The sequence below is a fragment of the Hippocampus zosterae genome, chromosome 4, assembly GCF_025434085.1.
Source record: "Hippocampus zosterae strain Florida chromosome 4, ASM2543408v3, whole genome shotgun sequence".
Classification (NCBI taxonomy): Eukaryota; Metazoa; Chordata; class Actinopteri; order Syngnathiformes; family Syngnathidae; genus Hippocampus; species Hippocampus zosterae.
In genome coordinates, this window is record NC_067454.1 from 3,598,492 (window position 1) to 3,611,585 (window position 13,094).

The 13,094-nt window shown below is 46.7% G+C and overlaps 1 protein-coding gene across 2 annotated transcripts in view; it reads left to right on the top strand.

The window, feature by feature from the left end:
- The window catches only part of acsf3 (acyl-CoA synthetase family member 3), a 58,097-nt gene that overhangs the window by 17,408 nt on the left and 27,595 nt on the right, over positions 1-13,094 (top strand). Inside the window, exons 9-11 of one of the 2 annotated variants that reach the window (XR_007961958.1) lie at positions 7,159-7,293; positions 7,482-7,593; positions 9,856-10,023. Coding sequence is in view for 1 of the 2 variants with exons in the window: in XM_052062522.1 (XP_051918482.1) it covers positions 7,159-7,293; positions 7,482-7,593; positions 9,856-9,970 (362 nt within the window). In the remaining variant the exon portion in view is untranslated. Of the gene's footprint in view, positions 1-7,158; positions 7,294-7,481; positions 7,594-9,855; positions 10,307-13,094 lie in introns of those variants that run through there. The other variant, XM_052062522.1, reaches the window with a different exon arrangement.

The window sequence follows — 13,094 nt, forward strand, 5'->3', positions numbered from 1 at the left end:
ATGATTACCCCGCGCACAGAATTACATTTACAGATATATGGACGGGCTGTCCGCGCAGCACTTTGAAGATGGTCTACAGATCTAATTTCTTGCTCGTATAATTATTAAGGGAACGGCATCTGCTATAAATAGCCGGCGCTATAAATATCATTACATTCGTCCTTATCGTTTGTAGTGTGAAGGAGCGCTCCATGAGTGCACCGTAATCTTCATTCGGCACTCACGCTAGATGAAACTTTTCTTCGCCCCCCCCCCCCCCCCCCCATCCCCGAGCCGAGATAATGTGCATTGTATTAGATAAACCATTAGAATTGTCACGATCAAAGAAAAGACCTCATTGGCTGCGGAAAAATGAAAAAATCATTGTTTTTTGCGCCAAGGTCCCAGCGAGCGAGATGAAGTCTTCGTGGAAAGGCGCTTCATCAAAGATGCTGGAATTTAAGGAGAAGTGTGAGAATTAAAATCAATAACTCCACAGCTGGCTGGAGGTGTCTCCACTCGTATGAGTGGGCCTGCGGAGCTTGACTGGCATCTCTATAGGGAAGCTGTCGCCCCACCCCCCACCTCCCCGAGTGCTTCGCTCAACCTCACTAACATCTCGAAGCACATTGATTCTTCCATGTTTTTTTTAAACACCCCTTTTTTGTGCTCTTTGCTCACGTCGCGAAGGAAAGTCCCCGATGACAGCTCATCTGTTTTCTGTCGTGCGTGCCAGAACCCCCCCCCCCCCCACACACACCTTTCCTTCAGAAGAAGCTGCTAATGGTGCCATAAATAAATTGATGAACTTGTAAATAAGCAAGGGAGAGCGAGGATGACTCCACTTTGGATTTCAGTGTCGAATAACGGCTGCTTGTTACTCGCAGGGGCCGAAAAAACAAAAGTTTGAGATATTGACTTGCTTGATATTTAGAAGCCAAATGTTGACAGTGGCCGAATATTTTTGCTGTTTCATCTTGGTTCCACTCTTTGATGCTACGTAGCGAGAGCCAGTCAACTATTTTCCAAATGAAGTTTGATGGAGCAAAGTTACCAAAAAGGCAGCGTTTCCATTGGTGGGGCTTGATTTGGCTCATTTTTGCGATTTCAATGGTGACGCTCCTGTGAAATTTTGGTGGCATAAATGGTACAAGACAAATCAATAGATTTTTCAATGTGTTCCACATAGTTGAACGTAGAATATTTAAAGGCATTTACAAACAGGAGTTCAAGACATTTAAATGCAAGGTAAAGAAATAAAAAAAATGGCTACCTAAAATGACATTTCAAAAAACATTCATTCATTCATTCATTCATTCATCTTCCGAGCCGCTTGATCCTCACTAGGGTCGCGGGGGGTGCTGGAGCCTATCCCAGCTGTCTTCGGGCAGTAGGCGGGGGACACCCTGAATCGGTTGCCAGCCAATCGCAGGGCACACAGAGACGAACAACCATTCGCACTCACATTCACACCTAGGGACAATTTAGAGTGTCCAATCAGCCTGCCATGCATGTTTTTGGAATGTGGGAGGAAACTGGAACACCCGGAGAAAACCCACGCAGGCCCGGGGAGAACATGCAAACTCCACACAGAGAGGCCGGAGCTGGAATCGAACCCGGTACCTCTGCACTGTGAAGCCGACATGCTAACCACTGGACTACCGGGCCGCCTTCAAAAAACATATTTTGGACAATTGGAGTTTAAAAATACTTTGAAAGACCTTAATCATAAGTGTGAGGGGGGTGGGGGGGGGGCAATTTTGAACCTGGAATTAAAAACAAACACCAGGTCCAAAATTGCACACACCGTGGCAAGTAAAATTGAACATAATTGGCCCAAAGTATCTTGTTTTCTTTTTTTTTGGGGGGGGGGGGGTGTCATCGCCATGTTTTCGCCCTCCAGATTTGTGTGTTTGCCTCTATCAAACAGAAGCATGTAAACGACCCTTAAGTAGTTTGCTCGACGAGCGTTGCAGATCTGAGGCAGACATCAATCCTTAACTTGGGCTTGTTATCAACTTGTGAAGAGGCAGAGAGCACGCAATCTCATCAGTAGCATTAGCATAAAGCAATTCAAGCTCCTTTAATTGCATTATATTAAACAAATTAGATCAGTCATCCAAGTGCAAAGTGCTGTTTTGTGTGGTATTAATTACCAAAAAAGGAGCTGTGACAAAAGTTAAGGATGATAAATAATGTCAGAGCTGAGATTTCGACGCCTCGGCTGTCTGTTATTTATCCTCATTAACGCCTCCATCTTGGCTTTTGGGGCTTTAATGTCGGAACATTAATATTCATGTATGCTAAGTGTTTACAGTCCCCCAGAAAAGAGGCATGACTCGCATTTAGTCTGCGAGTCTTTGAGCAGATAAGGCTCCCCTCTTCGCATTAGCGCAAGGCGCTCGGCTCGATCCCGCTGCTATTAGCTTCTGCCGAATATCACCAGCCACCGTGACTCCGCTTGTGCCACGTCAAAGCGGGATGTCATCCGGCTCGCACTTGGCAAGCGTGAACAAGTGCAGCGCTCCTCCCAAATAGCACTTGGGGTGTCGGCTGTTGTGTTTGCGTGCGGGTTTCCCTGATGTGGCGATGACCGTTGACACTTTGTGTGATCGTCTTGACACAGGCAGGGTAGTCATGGCGACGGCCCAACCCCAGCAGTGTACAATGTTTTGGCGAATGGATTCACACACACACACACACATACATATATATATATATATATATATATATATATATATATATATATATATATATTCATTCATCTTCCGAGCCGCTTGATCCTCACTAGGGTCGCGGGGGGTGCTGGAGCCAATCCCAGCTGTCTCCGGGCAGTAGGCGGGGGACACCCTGAATCGGTTGCCAGCCAATCGCAGGGCACGCAGAAACGAACAACCATTCGCACTCACACTCACACCAAGGGACAATTTAGAGCGTCCAATCAGTCTGCCACGCATGTTTTTGGAATGTGGGAGGAAACAGGAGCACCCGGAGAAAACCCACGCAGGCCCTGGGAGAACATGCAAACTCCACACAGGGAGGCCGGAGCTGGAATCGAACCCGGTACCTCTGCACTGTGAAGCCCACGTGCTAACCACTGGACTACCGGGCCGGCCTATATATATATATATATATATATATATATATATATATATACACACACACACACACCGTGTATATGACCTCATTCATTCATTCATTCATTCATTCATCTTTCAAGCCGCTTGATCCTCACTAGGGTCGCGGGGGGTGCTGGAGCCTATCCCAGCTGTCTCCGGGCAGTAGGCGGGGGACACCCTGAATCGGTTGCCAGCCAATCGCAGGGCACACAGAAACGAACAACCATTCGCACTCACACTCACACCTAGGGACAATTTAGAGTGTTCAATCAGCCTGCCACGCATGTTTTTGGAATGTGGGAGGAAACCGGAGCACCCGGAGAAAAGCCACGCAGGAACGGGGAGAACATGCAAACTCCACACAGGGAGGCCGGAGCTGGAATCGAACCCGGTACCTCTGCACTGTGAAGCCGACGTGCTAACCACTGGATATATATATATATATATATATATATATATATATACACACACACACACACACCGTGTATACGACATATATCATAATAAGGCTCCCTGATCCGGTCAAGGCTGCTTGTTTTCGATTTCAAGTCAATCCTAAATGAAGATGATTTTCGTGTCTCACCACTACAGACGAGGCGCGGTGAAGTCGGAAACTGTTCTCAAGCGTTTTGTTCAAGTTTTGGCTTCAGTTTGGCATGAAAAGGCAACACCCGCTACAACGTGACCTTTCCTGAGTTGTGTGACCAAGCCCGGTTACAAAATATTCATCCCTGACGCTCGTGGTTCTACATTTTACTCCGGCTGTGAGCTGCAGCCAGATAAGACAAATAACCATGACGATGGCGATTGGGTGAAGATTCCGGTTCCGCTATATTTCAGTGAACACCGCCGAGTTTTCTCTGTGTGATGATACACCCGCGTTTTGCCCTTACCTGCGTTTTGCACATCTCTCATTTCCAAGCTGTTGCTGGAATGAAGTTTCCTGGAGTAAAGTGCAACTTTGGATGCCCTCCATTTTCCGTTGAAAAGTCTTGATCTGTTTTTATTTCTTTTTTCTTCCTCTCCACTGTTTGCCTTCACTTCCTTTAATGCCTCTGAATGAGATGAAAGCCCAGTGCAATTAGGCTTCTTATCGTTTTAATTAAGAAAGCCATTCGGCCATATCTTCGTCTGACGCCACGGCACATAATGGTGGAGAGGCTCTGATGCCTGAAGTTGTGTGTGCATGCTGTTTATTCGTGTCCGCGCGTGGGTGTGTGTTTACTGCCCGAATAGATAGTGTATGCTGGTGTGTGTGTGTGTGTGTGTGGCCCAGTAACACAGTTACCAACATTCCAGTCTTGCTTGCTTTTTTCTTTTTTTGGGTTTTTTTTGTTAATTCTTTTTATCAGCCTGTGTTCTCCAATCATAATTCCCACTTGTGCCACTCTCTGAACGTGCTGTTCTATTAAGTCCTCCACCCCCCAACACACACACATTGAGACACAAGGTCACAGAGTCCCGGTGAAGTACTTCAAACTCAACACGAGTACTGTATGTTATGAGTGTTAGTTTTTGCAATTACCCAGAAGCATTTTTCACTTTCCGCAGAGGGTGAAGGTCACGGAATTTATCGGCCTCAGCTTGCAAACAAAGAGGCCTTGGAAAATGTGAGAAAAGTAAATGCGACTGCCTATAAAGTCGCACGCCTGCAGTCGGAGGAGATAGCTGCGAGCTACTTATTAGCCGCTGCTATCGGTGTTTTTATTTCCTCGCTCATCTGAAAACATAAGGAAGCAAAAAAAAAAAGGAAAAAGTGAAAAAAACGCTTTACTGCCGTTAACACCCACGTGCCACATCAACCCCCCCGTCTTCCCACCCCTCCCCGGTTACCCTGGCCTATCAGTGCAGAGCAGTGGTCTGTGAAGAAATTCCCGATATCTAAATTTACACTCTGTATCAATCTTGTTTAATAGACTGGAAAGCTTATAGGCGCCGCGGCAAGCCGGCAGAGAGAGCGGCGGTGATAAATTGGCGGTGTGCCGGCGACAGCCGCCCGTGATGTATAATGAAATATTTATGATTTATCCCGGCTAATAAACTGAAATGAAGTGCGTGATGTATGGGAGCAGATGGGCGCGCTATTGATGCCGAGGCGGAGAGGCAAGTGGAAGACGGAGACGGCAAGATAGGTGCGGAGAAGGAAACGGATGATGCGATGAGAGATGCTTCGGAGAGGTCGAAGCAAAAGGATGAATGATGGAGGCTGGAAAAAAAAAAGGGAGGTGCATTTGTTCGGTGCAGGAGAGGCTGATAAAAGGCGAGGGGGTGGGGGGGGGGGCAACATTAGGTACATCTGTGCAATATCATCCAAGACTCTACAGTCGTATTATTATTTTTTTTGACAGTGTCAGAGCAGTATTAATTCAACATTAATCTTGTTTGTCGTTTGACCTGCATCGAAAGGATTTTCTCCCCCCGACTCAATATCTCTTAGTCTGATGCAATGAATGCAGCACCATATGCCGCTGCAAACTAGAAACCCACGAATAAACGGCACAATTGTACGCCGATCTGACAAAACGCAACGCAACTCGGCTTACCTTGCACAAAAGCACCATTGGCTAGTTTGACCAGATCGGTGTGGGGCTTACGATTAACCCCACCGGGGTCCTACCTGAAGCCTTTTTGGGGCCATGTTGCTGTTGGAATCGGGACTGGTCCTGAATATTCATGATACCATGCAAAAAGTTACAATAATGATTTCATATTGAGCATCTTTCGACTAAATTAGATTTGTTCTTGGTTTTACTGCTTGGTGCTTTCTACCGCCTTTATTACCGATTCGTCTTACTGTTTATTGTGTATGTTAAATCGCTCCATGTACAGCACTTTGTATGCAGCGATGGCTGTTCGAAAGTGCTCGAGAAATACTGTTGACTTGACTTGACTTGTTCTTGATTTTACTGTCTGGTGCTTTCTACCGCCTTTATTACCGATTTGTCTTACTGTTTATTGTGCATGTTAAATCACTCCATGTACAGCACTTTGTATGCAGCAATGGCTGTTTGAAAGTGCTCTATAAATACTGTTGACTTGACTTGACTTCGATTTGTTCTTGATTTTACTCCTTGGTGCTTTCTACCGCCTTTATTACGGATTCGTCTTACTGTTTATTGTGCATGTTAAATTGCTCCATGTACAGCACTTTGTATGCAGCGATGGCGGTTTGAAAGTGCTCGAGAAATACTGTTGACTTGACTTGACTTAAATTATTTAGGCCTTTCAGAAAATACAATTTCTCTGTAGTTTGACTTTTTTACGTTTTTTGTTTTTGCTTTATTTGACATTTTCTGTCCTTTATATCTTGTACAAACCATTCCTTATGAACGGCTTGAACCTGATGCACCAAAAAAATAAATAAATCAATGATGGTCGATCTATTTAAGTGGATAAAATAAAATAATGAAAAATATTTTCCATTTTAAAAAATATGTAATATTTTGCATTTTATCCAGCGAGCAAAAAGGGATTGATTTATTCAGTTAGGAAATTTGTGTCTGTCAACTTGTAATGGCAGAATCATGTACTAGCACCAGGCCACCGAGCTGCCGTTACTGTCGAACCCTGCCCACTGTACATCAGCTCGCACATTTTCCGAGATGGACAAATCAAAATTCACTTGGTTTATTTTGATAGTTTATGGGTGGCCGGGCTTCTCACCAGAGACCCAACTTTTGTGTTCTTTCAGGTTGAGAACGCGTGATGCATCTATTACTAATGGATTACAAAATGATTTTTGAGAATTGATTACTCGTTTGGATACTTTGTAAATCCAGCCTCTAAACAGTCAAGATGGTCAGATTTCTGTCGTTTTTCGTGAAAGCAGACTGATGAGCTTTGCGTTTTTTAATTATTTTTCATAATAAGACTTGGGCGGTGTTTGTGTTGCCTTCCATTGCTCTCACATTGATAGCAAGTTTTTGCTAAAGAGAGAATATTGCCGCCGGGTGCTGCAGGGGAACATGCTTGGTGGATTTTTCTGACCTGTCAGTCCATCACCTTGACTCAATGGTGTCTTGCGTCACCACACTGCCCCCCCTCCCCCCCCTTCACCCAGGAGACACGGCGGTATTTAAAGATGGCGTCTATTGGATTATGGGCCGCACCAAAGTTGACATCATCAAGAGCGGAGGCTACAAGATAAGCGCCCTCGAAGTCGAGCGCCACCTGCTGGCCCATCCAGACATTTCAGGTAAAAATTGCCGCAATGTGCCCTCCGTTTGTATTCAAAATATGTGGGCGGCAAGATCAGGTGGAAGGTCAGAAACACGGGTAAACAAAATTGTTGAGAATGAAATAAACACAGAAATGAGCGGAATGTCAACTCAATGTTTTTTTTTTTTTGCTTGTCGTGTGGCATGGCCGCATTTCACCGTACAGACGTGGCGGTGATCGGCGCACCAGATGATACATGGGGACAAAAGGTCACGGCGGTGGTCCAGCTGAAGGAAGGTCGGAGTCTGACCTTACTGGATTTGAAGACGTGGGCAAGGTATTGTTGCTTTGGTGTGTGTGTGTGTGTGTGTGTGTGTGTGTGTGTGTGTGTGTGTGTGTGTGTGTGGTGTGTGTGTGCGCACCAGTACTATGTGTATGTGTGGTGGAGCATTACGGTAGTGTGTAGAGATATTAGGCAGATCTGACAGTCAGGATTGGATGGGCAGATATTTTGCGTTTTATGTAAACGCGTTGATCGTTTGACAAGATAAGATAAGAAAACCTTTATTTGTCTCACAATAGAGACATTCCCAACAAAAGAACAAAAGGCTTATAAATGAATATAAAATATAAATAGAAGCATATTAAAAATGGGTGATTGCGGGTGGGTCCAGGTTTTCAGGTCTGTCGATTCAATAGCCGTTTTCACCAAAAAGTTTGTGATGTCATCATTTGCCGATTGATGGATGACATCATAAATCAGATCCGCAGCAAAAAGAAATTCAAGATGACACAATCCTACTCACTCCACATTAATGATCCAAGGTTTCTCAGCATATATGGTTCGATTTTTTTTTTTTTAATGCAATGTAATTTTTAGAGGCGGCCCGGTAGTCCAGTGGTTAGCACGTCGGCATCACAGTGCAGAGGTACCGGGTTTGATTCCAGCTCCGGCCTCCCTGTGTGGAGTTTGCATGTTCTCCCCGGGCCTGCGTGGGTTTTCTCCGGGTGCTCCGGTTTCCTCCCACATTCCAAAAACATGCGTAGCAGGCTGATTGAACACTCTAAAATTGTCCCTAGGTGTGAGTGTGAGTGCGAATGGTTGTTCGTTTCTGTGTGCCCTGCGATTGGCTGGCAACCGATTCAGGGTGTCCCCCGCCTACTGCCCGGAGACGACTGGGATAGGCTCCAGCACCCCCCGCGACCCTAGTGAGGATCTAGCGGTACGGAAGATGAATGAATGAATGAATGAATAATTTTTAGAGGTATTTTTTCCTCATTCCATTTCAATGGATTTCAATTCTACCCCAAATTTGGCTATTTGTGAGTCGCTGCCACGGTCGGCTGTCCAGTAAATACATTTTTTTTCTTTCTTTTTTTAAATTGGATAGTTTGGTCCATCTTCTCATCTGAGCGGTTATCTTTTTTCTTTTTTTTTAACTCAGTGATCGGCTCTTAAATCCTGATCATGTAAAGCCGAGGAGTGAAAGAGTTAATCCAGAACTATGTCCCTGATTGCCCCCCCCCACCCCTTGTATGCGAGTGCGCGTTTTGATCTTGTGTGTGTGTGTGTGTGTGTGTGTGATTGTGTGTGTGTGTGCGCACGCGTCATTGCTGTGAGGTACATATGGTTGTGTGTCCGGCGCTACTGGAATGGTCCAACTCGCTGGAATGCTGCTACTGCTCTGTCCCATCAGGCTAAAATGCACACACACCCACACACACACACACACACACACACACACACACTGCAGCCAGGGGTGCAGCCAGCGGATGGGGGCAGCACCAGTGCACTCGCCGCCAGCCAGTGAGTTCACGCCAGCAGGGAAGACGAAGAAGATAAAATGAGGCAAAGAAGTTAGATGGATGCTCAGTCCTCAGTGCCCCGGCTGCAACTGTCAGTCTGCATCTCCGTCACGCGTGCCCGGCCGGGCTTCACCTCGCACCCGCTCACGCACACGCACGCCGCCCCAAAGATGTTGGCGACATAAGCGAGCGCCGTTCCAAATGTGTCGGCACGTACTCGGTGACACTTTGCTCCGACGTGCTGAGAGCGCCGAGTGAGTCATTCCGTTCACTCGCAGCGCAACACAACAACTCACACAAAAGTAGGTTAAGAGATAATTAAACAAAAAAAAAAACAAAAATACGTCTCTCGGCTGCAACTTGATGTAACAACCGTGCACTGCGAAATGGGGGGGGGGGGTGTGCGGGGGGGGGGGGGGATCAAAAACTTTTAATTAGAGCCTGCTGTTTTGCCTTTTATTTATGTTTTGTTTTGTTTTATAATCTCTCACCGATTATATTGTTTTTTTTGTTGGGAGGGGGATTGTCTGTGTCTGGAAGGTAAATTTGCGTTATTAGCGAGGAGCGCTACAGCGAGGGATGAAGGGACGTGGCTTATCGCGACGACTCCGCCGCAGGCCTCGCCTTTTGTTGTGCAATTGTTTTCGACTCTGTTGTCGCACGTGCGCGCGCACGATTACCGACGCGAGCCCGCGTTTGGCCGTCTCGTGTGTTTGGGTGTATCTCGCCTTCGCAGCGAGCAGTAAAGCCCGGTTCCTTACGTGCATTAACGTCCGCGCGTATCGCTTCGCAGAGAGCGCGTGGCGCCGTACAACGTCCCCGCCGGCCTGCTTCTGGTGGACGAGATACCGAGGAACCAAATGGGCAAGGTCAACAAGAAGGACCTCTTGAGACACTTCTTCCCGTGAAGGCGTCGCAATGAACTGTTGGCCGCCGTTTCCTTCTCCTGCGCGGGAACGAGGTTTGTCCGTCTTGTTCATTTTTCTTGCCCTTGTCCAACACTGTGATGCGTTCGTGATAAAACGGAAATCGCGCTCGGTCATGCCAAGCACAAATATACGTTGAAGATTTTGGGTGAAGCCTGCAACTCTGAAACAAAGATGTTTAAGAAGTTTTGTTTTATTTTGAAAAGCTGTGATGCAATACCTGCATAGGAAATTGAAATGTATTCTTTTTCACGTCCTACTACGGTCGAACAATGTCGGAATCTAATCAAATTGCAAACCGATCCCCCCCCCCTCCCCTCTGCAAAATTGCAATTGTGCTTTAATCCATTAAAAAAAAAAAAAATTAAGCATTCAATACGACAATTCACAAAATTCAAGCGTGAGTCTCCAAATGGGAAGTGAAAGTACAAAAATGCAAAAAAAAGACAATTGCGGCTTTCTCACGTCAACTTTTCATGTTTCGTGGAACGATATTTAAACGTGGACGACATTTATGAAGCGCTGCGTGAATCAAGACAAATATATCAATAAATAAGGACAATATTCATATATGGGTGGCCCGCTGGTCCAGTGGTTCACACTCGTCGACCTCACAGTGAAGAGGTGCCGGGTTCAATTCCAGCTCCGGCCTCCCGGTGTGGAGTTTTAATGTTCTCCCCAGCCCTGCGTGGGTTTTCTCCGGGTACTCCGGTTTCCTCCCACACTCCAAATTGTCCATTGGTGTGATTGTGAGCGCGAATGGTTGTCCGTCGCTATGTGCCCTGCGATTGGCTGTCAACCGATTCAGGGTGTCCCCCGCCTACTGCCCGAAGACAGCTGGGATAGGCTCCGGCACCCCCCCCCCGCGACCCTTGTCAGGATAAACAAATCGGAAAATGAATGAATGAATTATCCGACCAAAACTGCAGCCGTTGCCATTTGAAAATTGGCTTTTTCCGACAAAATTTCCCGTTTCTGGTTTCGTTCGAGCTCAACTGAGTTGTGGCGCGTCACTGCAAAAACTGTGACAACATTCATTCATTCATTCATCTTCCTAACCGCTTGATCCTCACTAGGGTCGCGGGGGGTGCTGGAGCCTATCCCAGCTGTCTCCGGGCAGTAGGCGGGGGACACCCTGAATCGGTTGCCAGCCAATCGCAGGGCACACAGAAACGAACAACCATTCGCACTCGCCACGCATGTTTTTGGAATGTGGGAGGAAACCGGAGCACCCGGAGAAAACCCACGCAGGCCCGGGGAGAACATGCAAACTCCACACAGGGAGGCCGGAGCTGGAATCGAACCCGGTACCTCTGCACTGTGAAGCCGACGTGCCAACCACTGGACTACCGGGCCGCCCCACTGTGACAACATGAAACACCTTAACTCATTCACTCCCAAAGACGTTTTTAAATGTCTTTTCAGACTTGGTCAGGAATTGGCTGGTACCGAATGAGTTAATATTGTCATCAAGCCAAGACGAGGAAAAGACTGATTGATGGAAAACAGTTTGACATGACCGCCTTTCACTAAACCTGCGGTGCCCAAGTCCCGTTCCATCTTGCTGCCCGAAAAGAAAAAAAAAACAAATAAAGCTTGACAGTTTTGAAGTGTTTCCTCTTTTATTTGCCGCAATTGTTTTTAAATGAGCACGTGTGTGCGCAGCTGTGGTGACACATCTGCGTCGAGAGCCCGGAGGCGGGTTCTTCTACCCATCGGCCGGACGCCCGTCATTTCATCTCAACTTCTCGCCTCTCATCCTTTCCCGTCTCAATTTCCCCACTCGGCCACTCGGCCTCCGTCCGTCCTCATCACGACTCGTAACAGCAGCGGGACCGGCTCGACTCTTGAGTCCTTTTTTCGGGTGCGGCCTGGTGGTGTGTCGAGTAGCAGCCAGGTAAAAAAAAAGAAATTAAAATGAAAAAAGAACAAAAAAAATAAAACCCCAACTGAAGATGACGTTAGCTCATTGGTGACGGCTGCACAACTTCACTGGTTTTGTAACTTAACTCGAGACGCAGAGAAAAGGGGTATGGCGAAGGCGGGACAGTCAGAAATATTGGAAAAAAAGACCCAAAAAAGAGGGCGTGGCGGCGGGGTGGGGGGGAGAAAGACGAACCAGTCAGGATAAACAAACCTAATGAACAGCCAGAGAATTCTGAGATGGAGAGACACAACTGCAAATCATCGCATGGAACAAGCTCCCGTCTTCTCACTCTCACACACACACACACACACACACACACACACACACACACACACACACACACACAGGTCTGCCCACAGCCACCAGAGACCTGATTAAGAGAGCAGAGCTATCGATCTGTGGGCTGGCAGACCAGGATGGATGAGCAAGCAGGAGCGCCAAAGGACGGCGTCCGTGGCCCCGAATCATCCACCCCCCCCCCCACCACACCCCACCGCCCCAGCCCCCGCCACCGCCCCGGCCCGCTGCTCCTTCCAACCACCCACGCAGCACCTGGAAGTGGGCCAGGGCCACAGGCGGCAAGGCTTGGTCTTTCAGGCCTAGCAGGCCGTCAAGGCAGAGGGTCCAACCGAAGCTGAGAGAGGAGGCGGTGCTGTCCAGGGTTGCGCTATAGCCGAGTTACAATCGTTTGGGGAATTGCCGTTTTGCTTTGTTTTTAATTGCGTTTTTTTCTTTTTTTTAAAATCTCATTAGTTTGAACGAGTTTTTTAAGCGATTATTAGATATTTTTTTAATGCTTTGTTTTTATTAGTTTTAGTATTAGTTTTATTTCGTGGATTTCTTTTTTTTTTTAAACTAAAAAACATCACGGTAAGAACATTGTGTCATCAAAATTCTACAAAATAATTTCAAAACAACCAACCAGAAATCAAACACAGGGACAGTCCACAGACTTTGAATTCGAATAAGTGCAGGGCAAATTACAGCCTCGAAGGTCCTTAGTAATGTTTGCTTTATTGCCAAGTTTTCAACTTCTCATGTGGATTTGGGGCTTGAATTCCTTTTGACAAGTATTTTCCACACTTTATTTTATTTTATTCATTCATTCATCTTCCTAACCGCTTGATCCTCACTAGGGTCGCGGGGGCTGCTGGAGCCTATCCCAGCTGTCTCCGGGCA